The following is a 20,369-nucleotide window of genomic DNA, read 5'->3' on the forward strand; positions in this document are numbered from 1 at the left end:
ACCTTCAGACCACACCAGGGAGCTGCCCTGGCCAAGACCTTCAGGTGTCTGAGGAGTACTAGGGTTACACCACCAAAGACCCGAAGAGAGGAAGGAGAGGGAAGGTAGGATCCCTCCGAAGGGCAAGAGAGGAAATTCCTCACCCTTCTGGGCAAGGGCAGTCTGGCTGGTTCCCTCTGGGGCTTTGGATCCTCATTGAGGAGTAACATCAGCCCAAGGTCCAGTTTTTACAGACAGTATGTCTTTCTCTGACTGACTTCTTTCGTTTAGCGTAATACACTCTAGCTCCATCCAGGTCGTTGCAAATGGCAAGATTTTATTCTCTTTTTATGGCTGAGTAATGTCCTATTGTGTATATACATATCACATCTTCTTTATCCATTCATCAGTTGAGGGACATTTGGGCTCATCCGGGTGCCTGTATCCCTTTGAATCAGTATTTTTGTATCCTTTGGGTAAATACTTAGTAGTGCAATTGCTGAGTCATAGAGTAGTTCTATTTTTAACTTTTTGAGGAACCTCCATACAATTTTCCAGAGTGGTTGCACCAGTTTGCATTCCACCAGCAGTGTAGGAGGGTTCCCCTTTCTCAGCATCTTATGACACCTGTTGTTTCTTTTATTGTTAATTTTAGCTATTCTGACAGGTGTAAGGTGGTATTGTTGTGGTTTGATTTGTATTTTCCTGATGATGAGTGATCTTTTCATGTGTATGTTAGCCATCTATATGTCTTTTATGGACAAATGTCTATTTGTGTTGTCTGTCCATTTCTTAACTGGATTATTTGTTTTTTGGGTGTTGAGTTGTAGAAGTTCTTTATGTACTTTGGATACTAACCCTTTATTGGATATGCCATTAGCAACTATCTTCTCTCATTCTGTAGGTCGCCTTTAGTTTTGTTGATTGTTTCTTTTGCTGTGCAGATGCTTTTTATTTTGATGAAGTACCAATAGTTATTTTTGCCTTTGTTTCCCTTGCCTTAGGAGACATATCTAGTAAGAAGTTGCTACAGCTAATGTCAAAGAGGTTACTGCCTGTGTCCTCCTTTAGGATTTTAATGGTTCCCTGTCTTACATTTAGGTCTTGAATCCATTTTGAATTTATTGTGTATAGTGTAAGAAAGCGGTCCAGTTTCATTCTTTTGCATGCTGCTGTGCAAATTTCCTAGCACTATTTGTTGAAGAGACTGTCTTTTTTCCATTGGATTCCTGGTTTGTTGAAGATTAATTGACCACATAGTTGGAGACCTATTTCTTCTAAAAATAAGCACTGATATGCCAAGAAGAAGGAAAATTTGGGCTACTAGGTTTTTTTAGTGAAAGGAGAACTTTAATTATAAACTTGTTGATTTTGGAAAGTAGGATTTATGATTTTATTTTTCTTCTAAGCTTATTGAGAAATTTTTGACATTTAGCTTAGGAAAGTTCAAGGGGTACAATGTGATGATTTGATACTCATGTATTACAAAAGATTACCACAATGAAATTAGTTAATATCACCATCCCCTCACATGATTACCGTTTTATTTTTGTGATAAACCATTTAAGATCTACGGTCTTAACTAATTTTGGGTATATAACACAGTATTATTAATTTTAGTCACCATGCTGTACATTAGATCCCCAGAACTTACCCTATAGCTGGTGGTTTGTACTCTTGGACCAGTATTTTGCCATTTCCCCCAGGCCCCAGCCCCTGGTAACCACCATTTTACAAATTTGGCTTTTTTAGAATTCTACATATAAGTGGGAAAATACAGCATTTGTCTTTCTCTGTGTGACTTTTTTCACTTAGCTATATGAGTATTTGGTTTTTGTGTTTAATGTAAGCTCTACACATCATGGGGCTGGAACTCACAACCCCGAGATTAGGAGTCACATGTTCTGCCATCTGAGCCATCCAAGTGCCCCTGGGCATTTGTTTTTAATGCAGATATTTAAACGTTCATTATAGTGGACTTTTTTTTCATTGTACTCCTAAGAAACTTGCTGTAAAGCTAAACTATAATATTAAAATAAAATGCATCTGAATTATTGATGAGAAAAAAAACTGGTGGCAGTGTATTAGGCTGCTTTGATGTACCTGTATAACGATGTTTTCTGTATTAAAAATTTGAAAAAGTTATGAGCAGATGACCATTATATAGAAGCAACAAACTATGAAAAATGAGCATTTATGAACACTTTACCTTTGTTATCAAATAAAACTTACAACCAGGTTAATCTGACACATTTAATGTATGCATAATTGTTATTGTGCTGTGAGGTAATTAGGCATAAATGGTAAGTAGTTCATGTAAATCACTATAATTAGAATTACTTTTACACAGCCAAATCAAGCATTTCTAGAGTCAGGGAGGGAGAGAATTAAATAGAGTGTGGAGTTACTGTGAACATCTCTGTTTCCATTAATCAGGGGTATACAGGCAGCCAGGTTTTTTCATCTCTTGGGAGGCGACATCATAGCCTAAGAGACCTGGGAATAGGAGTGGAAGGCACGGTATTCCTTTCCTTTTCCTCCTGCTCTCTACAAAATAATTTTCAGCTTTTCCCTAATGAGAAATTATTTCAACTTCATCTTACATCCTATCATCTTTTATTTGGATACTTGTTCTTACCCTCCTAAGAACAATGCATAGATTGCGTAGAAAAGACCTGTCCTGCCTTGAAAGCCAGCTAATCTCAGGTCTTGATGCTTTTCTTGTTCTGGCTTCTAGTACCTGGAGGCTATGAGCAGGATACCTGGAATGCTGGGCTGTAGCCTTTCCTCGTAGGGGATGTGGGAGCCCTACTTGTCTGAATCCAAGACTAGGCTATTTGCTGCTTTTCCTCAGTTCTTCCCTTCTCTCTTCCACCTAAGGGAGTGAATACTTATTCTCTCCATTCTTCTTAGAACCAGCATTTCCTATAGGTAAAATGGGTTGAGCAGCATGATTTGGTTAAATTTTCTCTGATCCCTTCATTTATTAGAAAACCATAAACAACCTTGAATACAAAATGGGCAACATCTGTAGCTATATACAGCTTTATTGAAGACCAGGAATATTTTTTTTTTTTTTACTTTTTAAAAAATATATAACATTTTAATTTATTTTTGAGAGACAGAGAGAGACAGGGTGCAAGTGGTGGAGAGAGAGAGGGGAGACACAGAATCCAAAGCAGGCTCCAGGCTCCCAGCTGTCAGCACAGAGCCTGGTGTGGCGCTTGAACCCACGAACTGCAAGATCATGACTTGAGCCGAAGTCAGATGGTCAACCGATTGAGCCACCCAGGTGCCCCAGGAATAATTTTTGAATGAATGTTTCTTGTATCAAATTTTCTGAAAGCTGTAGCAAAATTATGTCCTAACCCAATGTTGGTATTGTCTGTAAGAAGTAAGATCAGGAGTCAGACCACATTGTTTATTGAGAACTAACATATCCCAGACTCATTTAAAATCTGAAATTTGAGAAACAGAGTGTAATAGGCCTGTTTCCATCTACAGAATAATTAACCAGTGCATTCAGTTTTATTTTCTAAGGTGAAATTATGCCATCAACATAGATGAGAATATCTTTAATAATTCCCTTGAAATGAATTTAAAGGAAGGGATATAGCCCTACTTCATAATATTGATGATTGGAATGCTTTCTGTCTTTATCAACCAAAGCTGACTACTTTGGTTATGGAAGCAAAATTACATAGGCCATAAAGAGGAATCAGTACTGTGGAATCTATGCTGAGATTATAGTCAGATCTCTAGATCACAGGTTGGCAATTATTTATTTATTTACTTATTTGGCAAATATTTTAGGCTTTGGGAACCGTATGACCTCTCTCCCAATTACTTGGCTCTGCTGTAGTCAAAGCAGCCACAGAAATACATAAATAAATGTACTTCAACAAATACTTATTTACAAAAACAGGCGTCAGGCTGAGTTTAGCCCACAGGTCATAACTTGCTGACTCCTGCTCTAAATGAGTGCTACCTGAGCAGATTTGATGGCTGGTGGGAGACCACTCATTATATTCACAATTCTACTTAAACTGTACTTAGTCTAGCTTTTCAGTCTGATTTCCCATTACCTCTCTTTATATATACCTGCCTCTAGTCAACAGAACCATTCAGTGTTCCATTAGACAGACAAATAGAACAAAATAGAAAGTTCAGAACTTGAATGAAAACTTGATGTGCTATTGACTTGGCACTGAAAATCAGTGGGGAAAAAGATGGTCTAGTCAATAAATATGGATGAGAGGCTGAGAAAATTGATTATGTGAAAAGTACAATAAAATTAGGTATCTTTTTCTTTAAACATAAACATAAATTACATAGAATTAATGTCTTAAACTTCTTGAAGAAAATATAAAGGAATATCTTTATGAACCTGGGAATAGTAAAAATTTCCTATATAAGATAGGAAAACCTAAATTATGAAGATAAAGATGGATACATTTGACTATACTAAAATTTAAAACTTTTAGCTGAGAAAAAGTGACGTAGAAAAGGTGAAAAGGCAGAACACAGACTGGGAGAGAATACTTGCATTAAAAATAATTGATTGTGGATTGTTATCTGGATTGCATAAAGAACTATCAAAAACAGAAGAAAAAAACACCTCAGTAGAAAAATGGATGAAGAGTCTGTCTTGTGGGGATAACTAGCAGATGCCACAAAACTGGATAAATAAATCAGAATGTATTTCTAAAATGGAATGTTGCGTAACATGGGGATGTTTTCTCTGAGGAAATAGGATACAAAGGGAGGCTTCAGCTGTGTCTAATATTTTATTACTTAAATTTTGGGATAAATATGTTAAAATATAAAGATTTGAAAAAGTTGGGTGGTAGGTAGCTAGCTATTCAATATTTTATCCAATTTAGCCTATTTATTATATTCTATAGTAAAAATATTTTAAGTGTAATTGTTAGATATTTCAACAGGTTTCTTAAAATCATTTTTAGGGGCACCTGGGTGGCTTGGTCGGTTGAGCATCCCACTTTGGCTCAGGTCATGATTTCACGGTTCGTGGGTTGGAGCCCTGTGTTGGGCTTTGTGTTGACAGGTGAGAGCCTGGAGTCTGCTTCAGATTCTGGGTCTCCCTCTCTCTCTACCCCTCCCCCGCTCATGCTCTGCCTCTGTCTCTCAAAAATAAATAAACATTAGAAAAAATTTTAAAAACACAATTTAAAAATCATTTTGGGGAAATTACAACTTGATGATGTAATTTTAGACTCTACTGTTTCATCATTTGCTTCTTACAAATAGACTAAAGAAGGGGAACTATTAGCACATAGCTCAGAAAGGCCTAGAAAGTACTATAGACTTTTTAGCAATGGAAATTTTTTTCTCTTTCTGAAGTTCCATAAGCTGAATTGTCTTGGCTTAAATCTTTTTCATGAGTGCCAGATGTTTCTGAGTCCTATATATGTAGTTAGGTATTCATTTTTATTTATTTATTTTTTTTAATGTTTATTTTTGAGCGAGAGAGAGAGAGCGCGCGCGCATGCACGCGCGCGCAAATGGGGGCGGGGCAGAGAGAAAGGGAGGCACAGAATCTGAAGCAGACTCCAGGCTCTGAGCTGTCAGTGCAGAGCCCGATGGGGGGCTCAAACCCATGAACCGCAAGATCATGACCTGAGCCGAAGTCAGATGCTTAACTGACTGAGCCACCCACGCACCCCTGTAGTTATGTGTTCATTTAATATCGATTTAATCTTATCTTATGTTTGGTAATGTTTTGTCTTTTTCAAGTAATGTGCCCATTTCAAGTACTGGGGAAATAATGAGACAAGTGTTTTCTTGCTTTTTTTTTTTCTTTTCTTTTTCTTTTTAAAATTTAAATCCAAGTTAGTTAACATATAGTGTAATGTTTTCCAGAATAGAATTTAGTGATTCATCACTTACATATAATACTCAGTGCTCATCCCAACAAGTGCCCTCTTTAATGGCCATTGCCCAGTTAGCCCATCCCCTCGCTAAACACCCCACCAGCAACCCTCAGTTTGTTCTGTGTATTTAAGAGTCTCTTATGGTTTGTCTCCCTCTCTGTTTTTATATTATTTTTACTTCCCTTCCCCTATGTTCACCTTTTTGTTTCTTAAATTCTACATATAAGTGAAGTCATATGATGTCTTTCTTTGACTAATTTTGCTTAGCATAATACACTCTAGTTCCATCCGCATTGTTGCAAATGGCAAGATTTCATTCTTTTTGATTGCTGAGTAATATTCCATTGTATATATATACCACATCTTCTTTAGTCATTCAAGAACTATATTTCTAACACATAATCTGATTATACCATTCTCCCACTTAAGGGTTCTTGATGCCCTTGGGAAAAAGTACAGACACATTAGTGTGTTCTACAGGGTCCTTGAGAACCTGGTCCCTGCTTCTAGCCAGCCTCATCTGTTTTAATTCTCTGCCGTTAAAGCACCAGCTGTGACAAACTATTTGAAGCACCTTGGGCAAGACTAGGACCTTCTCTTGCCTTGGAGTCTGCCAATGCTACATCTCATCTTTTGTTTAGCACCTCTCATATTGCCCACCTGGTGACCACATATTCCTTTAGTAAATACTTTGTGTTCTGAATCTTCTGGGTCTGCAGAGCCTAGCTCACTGCCTGGCACAAAGTAGGTGCTCAGTCCTTAATCCTTGTTTGCAGAATAAATGAAAAAATGAATGACAAAGCCATCATTGAAGATTCAGAAGACAATTCTCTGATTGTCAATTCTCTGATAATTCTGAATGATAGGCTATCAGTCTATCCATGTGTCTGTGTGAGTGTTGGTGTCTCTGTGAGTTTCTATATCCATATGTGTCTCTGTGGATGTGTTTGTATTCTCATTCCCTCCTTAGCATCAGTTTTTGATAATCCAGGAGAAGCCTGGAAGGTCACTTTAATTCTTCAAATTCAGAACTTCAACCAGGGATATTCAGACCAAGGGATATTTTTCACATTTTTTTTTTTAAATGAATTCCAGATTGGTTTGAGAATTATGCTTGTGTCTTGGATATCCCTCTGAACTAGTAGTGGACTGGAATAGATCATACCTAGTATAGCTTTGTCTAAGCCAGTTAGAATCAGAGTACCAGTTAGGAGTGAGCAGACAGTGTAGATTTGCTGAAGAAATTACCTGCCGTCATTTGTTTCCCAGTGGCACATGTAGGCACTTAAAAATGCTTGTTGCTTGAATGCATGAGGCATTAAAAAGTCATTTGCATCCTCAAACTATGTTATAATAAAAAATGGAGCCATTTCTTATCCTAGTTGTTCTAGAGGTTTAAGCTCACCCCCCCCCTCGCCCCCCCATACATACTTGCTATTTAGGTACATAAATAGGCTTAATTATAGGAGTAAACTGAACAAATTGGTGTACTTTAGGTTAGGAGGGTTCTTCTGCAATTCAACTGAAGGCATTTTAAAAAAGATTTTCATTTAAAGAGCCTTTATGGGTGCTAACATATAGTTCATTCTTTTAGTTTTTAAAGATCTCCTTAGAAACCTGAAGTGATCTACTTTTATCAGAAAGTGGTCTATGTTGAGAATGATATAATGCTAGTTTTTAAAAGATGTAATTATGCCCAGCATTCCAGCTGGAATCATTGTCTCTGATTCTATCATTTTTGGAGATAATAATGGAATGATGAGGGGAGTGGGGAGAAACAGGAAAAGTAGTATTCCTGCATTTTAAACAAATTGAAAACAACCCTTTTTATTTTAAAGCACCACCCTTATTATCTAATTGTCCTAATGGAAATTATGCTGGAGTAGCAGGTGGGGAGTAACCCGGAAAGGTGGAGGACATGCTATTTCAATTTATAACTTTGGTGAAAATCACCTCGGATTACTTTTTAATGCTAGAATTTTTAACATAAGGAACAAAACATAAGTTAAAATGATTAAATCAAAATATTCAGAATGAGGATAACAAATGTTTACTTTGCCTCAGTTAAAGGAATAGTTTTGGTAACAGTTTTGAAAGCAGTTGTCTAAAATGTAAATATGCAGATACTTTTGGAATAATTTTAGACTGAATTCAAAAGTAAAAGCATTTCACCAAAGGGGGAGGCGGGGAGTAAAAGCAATTTAGTTATTAGTCACCACATTTTTTCCCCAACTTTTTATTTTGAAAAAATTTGGAGCACCTGGGTGTCTCAGTTGGTTAAGCATCCAACTTGGGCTCAGATCATGATCTCACAGTTCTGTTCACGGGTTTGAGCCCCACATCGGGCTCTCTGCTGTCAGCACAGAGCCTGCTCAGATCCTCTATTCCACTTTGGATCCTCTGTACCTACTTCTCTCTGCCCCTACCCTACTCGTGCTCTCTCTCTCTCTCAAAAATAAGTAACCATTACAAAAATTTTCAACAATACTTAAAGTCTATGAATGTTAACAATTTGCCACTTTTGTTTTTTTCTCTCTAAATTATATGTTTTTTTCTTTTTGTTTTTTCTTTAATTACCTGAAAGATGCAACATAATAACACTTGACCCTTGAAAACATCATTATGGGGGCCCCTGGGTGGCTCAGTCGGTTAAGCGGCCGACTTCGGCTCAGGTCATGATCTCGCGGTCCGTGAGTTCGAGCCCTGCATTGGGCTCTGTGCTGACAGCTCAGAGCCTGGAGCCCGTTTCAGATTCTGTGTCTCCCTGTCTCTGACCCTCCCCCATTCATGCTCTGTCTCTCTCTGTCTCAAAAATAAAAAAACATTAAAAAAAAAAACCATCATTATGTATTTCCTAACAAGGATATTCTCCTGAATAACTATATTACCAGTATCATACCCAAGAAATTTAACACTGGTATAATAGTATTATTTAAAATAGAGTTGCCTGATTTAGCAAATAAAAATACAGGATGTCTGGTTAAATGTAAATTTCAGATAAATAATACTTCTTTAGTGTATGTATGTCTCTTGTAATATTTGGGACATAATATGTACTAAAAAAATATTTGATGTTAATCTGAAACTCATATTTAACCGGCCATCCTATATTTTCTCTGGTAACCCTAAATATGAAGCCCATGTTAAAATTTCTTCAGTTGTCCCCTAAATATCCTTTTAACTCTGTGTGTGTTTGGATTCACACTTTGAATTTGATTATGTCTCATAAAATTTTGGTAGAATAATGATTGGATATTTACTTCTTACAATGTAAGCCCCATGTTCAAAAGATTCTATGGGTGTAAATGGGCTTTTATATACTGTATATAAACTTCAAAACATAAGTTTCTACTGAATTTTGCAGTTTGGAGTACATCACAGGCAGGACCCCAAACATTGGTGCTATCAGCACATTTTTCATTGGACAGTTGGCAGTTTAGCTGTATTGTTTTGAAAAATTTTAATGACACTCTTTTAACACCTGCTTTTCCTAATCCTCCCTTTTGATTTAAGTTATTACAGCAGGTCTCCTAAACTTAAGAATGCTCTGTGACTAGAGAGTTCTGTGAGATTTTTTGTTTTGTTTTGTTTTTTAGATTCCACAGATAAGTGGTATCATTCAGTATATATCTTTTTCTTTTATTTTTTGAAGTTTATTTATTTTTAAGTATTTTTAATGCTTTCTTTATTTTTTGAGAGACAGTGTGTGAGCAGGGGAGGGACAGAGGAAGAGGGGGACAGAAGATCAGAAGCAGGCTATGCACTGAAAGCAGCAAGCCCAACGATGGGCTTGAACTCATGAACTGCAAGATCACAACCTGAGCCAAAGTCGGATACTCAACTGACTGAGCCACCCAGGTGCCCCTAAGTTTATTTATTTTAAGGAATCTCTAAACCCAACGTGGGGCTCAAACTCACAATCCCAGGATCATGACTTGCATGCTCCTCCAACTGGGTCAGCCAGGCACCCCAGTACATATCTTTTTCTGCTTGATTTATTTCACTTAGCTTGATGCCCTCAGCGTCCATTCATGTTGTCACAAATGGCAAGATTTCCTTCTTTTTTTATGCCTAATATCCCACTGTAAATATACACCACATTTTCTTTATCTGTTCATCGATTCATATACCCTTAGGTTGTTGTCATGTCTTGGCACATGTAAATAGTTCCACAGTGAACATGGAGGTGCAGATATCTTTCTGAGTTAGTGTTTTCATTTCCTTTGGATAAATGCCCAGAAATGGAAAGCTGGACATCTATGGGGTGTCTCCAAAAGTGTGCAGTGTGACCTCCCCAAATGGGAGTACGTTAAAATTCACTGTGCTATGAAAAAAAAAGATTATAGCAGTTCATATTCTTACCAGTTTATGAGCCTTCCTTGTCTTCTACATTTTTGACAACACCGTATTCCCTCAGACTTCTAGATTTTTGTCATGGCAATATTTCATTGTTATATTAAATCACACCACTTTTATCGTGAATGAGAAGTACTCTTTCAAATGTTTAAGCCATTTGTATTTGTTTTTCTTACTGATTTATAAAAACCCTGTTTACTAAGGAAATAAATTCTTGTCTCTAATAAATATTGCAAGATTTTTTCCTTGTCTTTTACTGTTAGCATTTTTTCCCCCAAGCAGAAATGGTTAATTTCATTGCTTTAAGTCTTTCTGCCTTTTCCATTATAGTTTTTGGGTTTATGTCTTGCTTTGTAAGACATTACACTTAAAGATTGTAAAAATGAATTCACAGGAAGGCTTTTATAAAGATGTTGATGAAAAGGATTACAGGAGAAGTGAAACATTTAATTTGGTGGTCATGGTTCCTGAAAAGGTGGTGGGGGTGGGGGTGAGGACTGAGATTCAGAAATTGAGAGAACATTGCATAGGAAGAGGAATCCTCTTACTTTGTCACGGGAGGGAGAGAGGAAAGGATGGGTGCAGATATGGGTGGGATTGCAATTTCATATAGGAAGTTGAAAGAGTTCCACCTCAATGCCTTCTGTTTTCTCTCTAAGGAGAAGTAGGAGACATCTGCTGAAAGTGATGGGGGAGGTGTAGTTCGGCTTGAAGAGAGCTGAGAAGGTTCCAGAGAAGCACTGCAGAAACAGAGAGTGAACTAACCAGAGAAATGGAATTGCTGGCAATATGAAGGGACTGGCGAGAAGCTGCACTCTAAAGAGATTTCAGACTGTTTCAGCAATATTCCGAAGGCTGGGTGAACATGATGGGAAGGTTGATTTTCTATTTTTAGCTATCCTTCCATCATTTATTTTAATTTTATTTCATTATGGTTGGACTAAAGTGATTCTTTGGAATTTATTGAGGTTTCCTTTATGGCTTAGCATATTGACTATATTTGAAATTGGGCTACATGTTCCTGAATATATTCTTTATTTGTTGAACATAGGGTTTACATAGATATAAAATAGCTTGAGTGCACATTGGTGTTCAGATCTTAGAGATGTCTCAAATGGTACGGTGTTTTTTTTTTTTTTTTTTTTTTTTTTTTTTTTTTGGTGCATAGACTTTGATGGAAACAGACATCCCTAAAACATAAAGTTTGCAGTCTTCAGCATGAAGGAATGGACCTTGCAATTAGTGGGAACGCCCTGTGCTCTGCCCTGTACTCAGTAGATAAGGAAACAGCAGGCTGTTGAGTTGATAAGTCTTATCCAGGGTCACAAAACTAATAAGTAGCAGAACCAGCATTTTTACCCAGCCCTTTGGGGCTCATTTCCAGTATTCTTCTGCTCTTTTATGCTTAGTAGAGGCAGATGATAGGTTACCACTATCTTTCAACATCATCTTTATTTATTTTTAATTAAAAAAATTTTTTTTGTTAACATTTATTTATTTTTGAGAGACCGAGAGAGACAGAACATGAGCAAGGGGAGGGACAGAGGGAGAGGGAAACACAGACTCTGAAGCAGGCTCCAGGCTCTGAGCTGGCAGCACAGAACCTGACGTGGGGCTCGAACCCACAAAGCATGAGATCATGGCCTGAGCTGAAGTTGGATGCTTAACCAACTGAGCCACCCAGGTGCCCCTATTTTTTATTTTTTTTTTTAAATTTAATGTTTATTTTATTTTTGAGAGAGAGAGGGAGGGAGGGAGGGGAGGGGCAGAGAGAGAGGGAGAGAGAGGATCCGAAGCAGGCCCTGCACTGTCAGTGGAGAGCGCAGTGTGGGGCTCAAACTCATGAACCGTGAGATCATGACCTGAATTGAAGTCAGAGCTCAACTGACTGAGCCACCCAGGTGTGCCCCCCACAACATCATCTTTAATCTTACCATCTGCACAGTCTATAATACAGAGTCATTGGAGATTTATCAAAAGCCCAGTGGAGAAGGTGTCGTCATCCTGCTTTATGAATTTCTGAAGATACAAGTAACATAGCAAATCTTACAACTGGTCACTAATGAAACTTGTTCATCTTCAGAGTTTCAGGCCTTTGTTTAGTGTTAAGTGCATGCATTTAAAGGATAGGGTGCGTATCAGAGTCCTGGCAGGAAACCGTTCACAGCAGATGTTTCAAATAAAGACTGAATCAAGATGACTTAGTCATGACTTAATCAGGCCTACGACAGCAAACGAGATGGAGAACGTAAGGAGGAGCCTGGAGTGGGCTGGAGCTGTGGCATGAGGGCCTGATTGATGGTCCTGAAGGGATGCAGTTCTGCCAGAGACTAGCAATGAAGCCAGGAGGAAACAGGAAGGAATGGTCTGATTTTTCTTTCCTCCCTCTCTTCCATCTCCTGCAAGTAGTATGTCACAGAGGCTAACGCCAGCTAGCAGCCGCCGGCAAGGTTAGCCTCCTGGGGTGCAGAGCTGGAGGAAGGAGATGGTTGGGGGAGGGGAGCAAATGGAGAATATCAGCACCTAAGAATGATAGCAGGGTGGAGTTTTCTGAGACCTAAGAACAAATGATAGAAATTAAAACACTATAGGGGTGCTTGGGTGGCTAGGTCGGTTAAGAGTCTGAGGTCGGGTCATGATCTGAAGGTTCGTGGGTTGGAGCCCCACTTCAGAGTCTGTGCTGAGAGCATGGACACTGCTTGGGATTCTGTCTTTCTCTTTCTGTCTCCGCAACCGCCCCCCCCCCCCCCCCCCCCCCCCGCTCCTCCCCTACTCACGCTGTGGTCTCAAAATAAACTTAAAAAAATTAAAGCATCATAAAGGAAATTTAATGGAACTGAAAAATAGGGTAAATTGTGAGAAAATGTAAATTAGGAGCATGTAAATGATGTGGGTTTCTGTCTAAGTCATTTTGAAGAAAATTGTGAACCTTACTTTCTGTGAACTCACTACTATAAATAAGGAATTTTAAAACTTCTTTAGGACCCATTTTATAGTCTTCTAAATAGTCTTACTGTTCACCATTTGATTCTGATTTTCCCCTTAAAATACAGATTTTTATCTTTTTATTTTTATTTTTTTTTTTAAGATTTTAAGTAATCTCTACACCCTATCTCTACTTGGGGCTCAAACTTACAACTCCAAGATCAAGAGTCACACGCTCTACTGACTGAACCATCCAGGTGCCCCGAACTATAGATTTTTAGGGGTGCCTGGGTGGCTTAGTTGGTTGAACATCCGACTTTTGCTTTGGGCTGAGGTCATGATCTCCCGGTTCGTGGGTTCAAGCCCCACGTTGGGCTCTGTGCTGGCGGTAAGGAGCCTGCTTGGGATTCTCCCTCTCCCTCTCTCTCTGCCCCTCCCCTGTGCACATGCTCTCTGTCTGTCAAAATGAATACAAATTTAAAAAAACCTTAAAAAAATATATAGATTTTTAAATCCCTTGAAATAATTTCAGTAATTTTTGGATGACTGAAAGTATATTAGGAGAAAATTGAAAAAGTGAAAAGTGAAAATACTTGGAGTATATTTTGTTTAGGTAGATGGTATCTAACATGTTATAATTATAATATAATATGTATATGTAATACATATTATATAATTTAAAAATATGTATGTAATATATAGTGTAAAATAACATTTGCCAAAATGTTTTTTTCCAAAATATGTTGAGTTTGAGTGGGTAAAACAGAAGATAGGACCAAATGCTGGTTTTTTTTGGCAGCATTGAGTTCTCTCTGTGTCATCTTTTCCTCCCAATCTTTAAGTTTTTGCTTCGAACTTCATTTATTTAGCATATATTGGTGATCTCATGTGGATAGTACTAGAGACCCTAGACTATTCCCGCAAAGTGTGTTATGAAGAATTATGAATTGCTATGACCCTTGGAGTTACCTAATACAGAACATTGCTTTCAAAAGATTTTTTAAAATTTATTTTGAGAGAGAGGGTAGATGGGGGAGGGGCAGGGAGAGGGGGGTGGGGAAAGAGACTCCTAAGCAAACGCCATGCTGTCAGCACAGAGCCAGATGGGGGCTCTGTCTCACAAACCATGAGATCATGACCTGAGCTGAAATCAAGAGTCTGTCGCTTAATTGACTGAGCCATCCAGGCACCCTTCAAAAGATTTCTAATACATAGACTATACTTAGAGATTATGAAGTTCTATGTAAGCTTTCCAATTTGAAGCTGTTCTAAAATTATTTAAGAGCATAATGCTTTTTTCTGGCAAGTTGAAAATAGCATAACCAGTGTACAAGAATGGCTCGTATAAGATCTTAAAACAAAACAAATTAAGAGGTTTTGGCAGGAATGGAATCTGTTTTCAGCTGAGATTTAAGAATAGATTGAGAGTTAATGTGCAGAGGAACACAGGGAATGCAGTCAGCTGGCAAAATCAAATCAAAGAACGTCCTTTTGCCTAAATGGTGGGGAAGGGGCATGCTAGAGTCAGGGGCTGGATTTATAGAGAAGGCTGAGAGGGGCAGGAAAGCAACAGAAGTTTCTGAGACATGTTGGAGTGAACTCACAGACTAAAAAACAACAGCCATTATGTACTAGATTGTATCTAGCCTTTGAGTATGTTCTCAGCCAAAATCCTGACTGCTCTGGTTTGTTCTAAGAGGCATAACCTTTGCCTCTTTCCGCTTTTACCCTTCCTGAATTCTCTCTGCTCTTGCTTACCTTGGTTTTTTGCACAGGTGTCTAGAAATTTGCAGAGTTCAAAGGTTACTTTTCTAAGTGGAACAAAATTTAGTATGGTTATTTGGGTTGACAGTAGTATCAGGCAAAGAGAAGTTGCATTTTGTCTCTTCCTTGGAGCCCTCCATCCTCCTATTTTGATCTGGACTTGATTGCCTTCTTCATCTGCTTGTGTCTCTGCTTCTGGAGCAATTCTCTATCTCACCAGGGCTTCCTTCACAGGATCCTTTGTCTTTCCTGGAGTCTAGGGGTTCCTATTTCTGTTAGGGGGATATTATTAAGACCCGCTATGTATGGGGGCACCTGGGTGGCTCAATCAGTTAAGTGTCTGACTTGGGCTCAGGTCATGATCTGATGGTTTGTGAGTTTGAGCCCTACGTCGGGTTCTGTGTTGACAGCTTGGAGCCTGGAGCCTGCTTCAGATTGTGTGTCTCCCTCTTTCTCTGCCACTTCCCCGCTCACACTCTGTCTCTCTCTCTCAAAAATAAATAAATGTTAAAAAAAATAGACCTTCTATGTATGGAATGTCAATTTTCCATTTTCATACTTGATGTATACTTAGGGTAGATTAGATTGGAAATCGTTGCCCCTCAAATCTTATTCAAGTCTTTATCTGTTGTTTGTGACTTATTACCCTACTCCTTTGTCACCCTCCCCAATGGCCACCTCAGACATTTGTAGAATGTTTCCTCTATCCCTGGTGTGTAAAATTTCAGGGTTATGACTTGGTATTGGTTTTATTTCCCTCTCTCTGCTGGGCACTTACTCTTTCCTCCCAAATCTAGAAATGAAGTCCTTCAGATCTGAGAAAAATCTTGGTATTATTCCTTAGATAACTCCTCCTCTCTTTTCCCTCTATTTTCCCTTTCTGGAATTCCTTTTTTTTTTTTTTTTGGCCAGACATTGGACCTCCTGATGAATTAATCCAGTAATCTTATATTTTCCATTTATTATTGTTGCTGTTTATTGTATTTTCATTAAAAAAAAATGTTTGTTTATTTTGAGAGAGAGAGTGGTGGAGGGGGAGAGCAAAAGAGGGAGATAGAGAATCCCAAGCAGGCTCTGGAGCTGTCAGCACAGAGCCCGATCCAGGACTCGATCTCACGAACATGAAATCATATTCTGAGTCCAAATCAAGAGTCAGAGGCTTAACCAACTAAGCCACCTAGGCACCCCTAAAGACTTTGTATTTTTAAAGTAATCTTTACACCCAACATGGGGCTTGAATTTACAACCCCAAGATTAAGAGTCACATGCTCCACTGCCTGGGCCAGCCAGGTGCCCCTCTGCTACCATATTTTATTTATTTATGTATTTATGTACTTATGTATTTATGTATTTATTTTTTAGACAGGCAGTAGGGTTTATTGGTGGTCATGAATAGGGAAGGTACAGTGCCAAATTTCTCATGAGTGCAGAGCCTGCCATTTTTCCAAGAGGCCATAATTAGGGATGTATTTGACCCCACAGCCATCTGGGATGAGCTGTTTTCCTACTACCATGAATTCAAATTCATCCACATTAAACTTAGTAAATCCCCGTTTCTTAGAAATGTACATCTTCTGTCAGCCAGAGAACTTGAACTTGGCCTTGTGTGGGGCCTCAATCACATGTTCCTTGTTTTGCAGCTTGGTTACAGTTGGAGCCTAAGTTGGAGATGGGGTGAGGTCATACATCAATGTCCACTGGAAAGGGCTGTCTCCAAGGTCCCTTAGGGCAACCCATACAATCACCAGGCTGCATATACTACCAAGGAGGCTACTGTTCGCAGCCATTGCATACTGAGCCCCCACAGGGAAAGAGCACAGCCTACTTACTTAATTGGCTGCAGATCTGCTACCGTATTTTGAATTTCATTCTTATTGTTCCTTTTTAAAAATTGCATTTTGTTCTTGCTTTACAGTTTTAAAAGCTTTTCTCGTTTTCCCCAGCATGTTAATTATACTGATTCCAGTTTTATTTTGAAGTTTCCTTTTGCTGTCTAGGTAGTCTCTGTTTCCTCTGAGTTTTTATCCTCTCTGTACTCTTGCTCTGGTCTCCAGATTTCATCTTGGGCATTTTCTTTTCACGTTTCTATTGATTCTTGGCTGTCAATTCATTTTAGCATCTTTTCAGATACTGACAAGCCGATTGAAGGCTCCATCATAAGAGGGTGGTTGATTGGTGGTGCTCTGTTGTGAGGTGATCTAATAGGGACCAGGTATTTCTTTGGGAAAAGTCCACACATAAGTACCTTTGGGCTTTTTCTTTTCTGTAGACTATTTAGTGTCTCCAGAAAAATTCCTCTGCTCTCTTGCTAGCTGGGAATGAGCTAGGCTGTCATTGTTTGGGGAGCCCACTTGGGGAAGACGGCATAGTTATTAAATGACGTAAGGGAGGTAAACTCCAGTTGTGTGACTTCAGCCCTTGCCCTGGGCTGCTGTGGTTCTTGCCTCCTACATTAAAATGGAAGTTGGGCTTCATAGCTTTTACATCAAGTTTTTTTGTACTCATTATGTATAATAGCCTGTTTTAGTCCTATATGTTATAGTTAGGAACACTGTGTATATGGTGATATTTAATTATTTCCATGTTAGAGATTTATTATTTGTTCTTAATTTACAGCTGTTTTCAAGGAGCAAACCTCCAAGGGGCCTGTATGTTTATGGAGATGTTGGTAAGTGTGCTAAAATAAGTTTTGAGTGGTCCAAACAGGAAATTTCCCAGCTTTAGCCCAGGGATATTTCCATTTCCATCCCTTAGTCTGCCACCAGGTAGGGAATAGGATGGGGCAAAGTAAAACAGGAGGAGAGGATAGGGGAGAGGTGGGAGCTATCTTAGTTTTCACTTTCACTTTTCATAGAGAAGTGACCTGAGCTGAAGTCGGATGCTTAACTGACTGAGCCACCAGGCGCTCCTAGGCACCCCTATTCTTAATGGATGAGTGGTTATGTTTCCTTGGTCTCCCACATCCACATACTGGGCACAAAGACTTACCTTTTCATGGAAACCTTATGAGCTATTGCTTACCTTCTAGATTTAACTAATCAATGAATGTCTGCTTCTTTTCTGACTTTGTTCTCGGTGAAATTGTCTATTGTTTGGCTTCTGTTTCCTTCAAACAAGTTCTTTTCTCCTGGTCCTAAACCTTTCCCTGTTTACCCACATTTATTGATGTCATAAAGGTGGCTCTTATTTTATTTGGTCTTAATGCTTATCAATCATTTTTTTTATTGGCTTACTCAAAATGCACATTTACGTATAGCAAAATCGGTTTGCTCCTCAACTGATAAACCTCAGGCTCCCCTACAGCCATAACAAATTTGTGCTATGAGGAAATGGTAGCAAAAGTTTTTATCTTAATAAGAATTTTAGGACCAGAAAAGTATTAGGAGTTGAATAAGTAGTTATGGTGCCTTAAAGATCCAACTGTTCTTTTCTGGGTCCTCCCTCTTCCCATTTGTTTATGAATGCCTGTAAATACCTGCTCTACACTTAGAGATTTAGCAAGTTTAAGAAAAAGAATCAGTGAGTTCATAAACAAGTGGATGATAAGAGATTGTCCTTTAAGATTCATCAAGTTCTTGGAGCTTACAGATTTGGAAAATGTCAAAGAAGTTCAAGCTATTCTATTTTGTTTTTGTTTTTTGTTTTTTTTTTTTTTTACATTTTAAAGTAATCTCTACACTCACCATGGGGCTTAAACTCACAGCCTCAAGATCAAGAGTTGTACGCTCTTCTGACCAAGCCAGCCAGGCGCCCCCAAGCTATTCTTTTTCTTAGTTCATTGGCTAATTGGTATTTTTAAGAATAGCATATGCTTATTTCTTATTTAGAAAACAATTTATTCCAAAGGCTTATTTACAAAGCAATTTATTCCACAGTTTTATGTGTCTACACCTTTGGGTACTGTTCTCATTCTGTGGTCATCTCTTATTCTCTCTTATTCTTTGCCTCTTTGGAGAACATTTACTTCCTATACCTTCACTTTCACGTTTAGTCATTGCTAAAATCAACATCTTTGTTTCTCCTGTTACCTTAACCACTTACCCATAAATGGAGATGGTTAGTAAAGCACAACTGTTTCTACTTCTGCAAAAGGGCTTTAAAAAAAAAAAAAACCAAACCTATAAAAGTTACTGGATTTTAGTTTGGAAAATACAGCCATATGCTAACAAATTGAAGGGAGGTATAACAAGCGTCATTCGTCCGAGTGCTTGAAGGAATTGGAGAAGATGTGATAACATGGGATGTTCACAGAGCTGGGTGTGTGGCAACCTTTGGTTAAGAACATCTTTATAGCGTAGAGAGGGGAAGAGAAAGGAATTCTAAAATAGGAAGGAAGATGAACATTTTGGTGGCTATACTCAGTTTAGTTTAGGATACTTACAAAAACAGGTAGTAAAAGATAGGTCAATTCTCAGTTTGAGGGCGTTCTCTGGCTGGGAGAATAGCCTCAGAATGCTCTCCCAAGCTCTTTTTTGTTACTATTTTCCTTTTTTTAGACTTGGGAAACAGGTGTTCAGTTTCAGAGAGACTCATGACAAAGAGAGGTCTGTGTCATAGCACCCCCTTCCCTTCCTTATTTCTGCACTTGCCCTAGGCTCTGTCATGCATGCTTCTTTCTACTCGTGTGGAGATGACTGACTCAGATGGATCCTCAATCCAGGAAGCCCCAGTAGATTTGATTCAGTAATTTTCATTCATTTTCACTAATAAAATGCTTATTAGCACATCTCCTGCAGAAGCCAAAAGCTGCAATAGGAGTGTTTTTTTTAATAAAATTTTGTATAAATATGTTAAATGTTATATTTATATAAATGTTTTATTAATGTTAAATTTATTTATTTTTTGAGAGACAGAGTATGACTGGTAGAGGGGCAGAGAGAGAGGGAGTCACAGATTTGGAAGCAAGCTCCAGGCTCTGAGCTGTCAGCACAGAGCTGGATGTGGGGCTCAAACTGATGAACGTGAAATCATGACCTGAGCTGAAGTTGGATGCTTAACTGACGCCCCAGGAGTGTTTTGTGGCTTCATTCTTACCCTGCAGTTGGCTTTCTTGGGTTTCAGCTCTGGCTAGCAGACTGCTGTGGTGATGGCAGGTTGTTGATTTCCCTGGTACATTTGGAGAGAATCAAAGGAGGTTTTTGTTTATCAGTCCCTTTTCTGCTGCCTCCTGATTTAACCTCACCTGCTTCACATTGATAATTTCACCAGTCAAAAGGCAGGCTGGTTTTAGGATTAGGAGTTGGGAAGCAAAACTCTGGGCTTGGGGCAGTGATGGAGGACACCACCCCCAGCTCCTTTAGCAGGAAGATTGGCTGTGAAAAGTGCACCGTGGGGAAGGGGGGCTAGCACTTGAGTAGTCCTTTTTGGCTTCCTAACTATATAGGCTTGAAAGTTAGAACTTAAAAGGGTTTTAGGTTTTATAAGAATCTTCTCTTGAGAAAAATACAAGGTTTT

General features: G+C 38.6%; 1 protein-coding gene and 1 non-coding gene across 3 annotated transcripts in view; one reads left to right on the forward strand and one right to left on the reverse strand.

Moving 5' to 3' along the window:
* Nucleotides 1-20,369, forward strand: part of AFG1L (AFG1 like ATPase) — a 203,576-nt gene that overhangs the window by 39,192 nt on the left and 144,015 nt on the right. For both annotated transcript variants that reach the window (XM_043592064.1, XM_043592063.1), the window contains exon 4: nt 17,532-17,583. In XM_043592064.1, coding sequence (XP_043447999.1) covers nt 17,532-17,583 — 52 coding nt within the window. The remainder of the gene's footprint in view (nt 1-17,531; nt 17,584-20,369) is intronic.
* Nucleotides 16,621-16,758, reverse strand: LOC122490700. The gene has a single exon (XR_006299233.1). It is a non-coding gene; the product is annotated as a small nucleolar RNA SNORA70 (small nucleolar RNA).

Source organism: Prionailurus bengalensis, chromosome B2 (assembly GCF_016509475.1).
Source record: "Prionailurus bengalensis isolate Pbe53 chromosome B2, Fcat_Pben_1.1_paternal_pri, whole genome shotgun sequence".
NCBI lineage: Eukaryota > Metazoa > Chordata > Mammalia > Carnivora > Felidae > Prionailurus > Prionailurus bengalensis.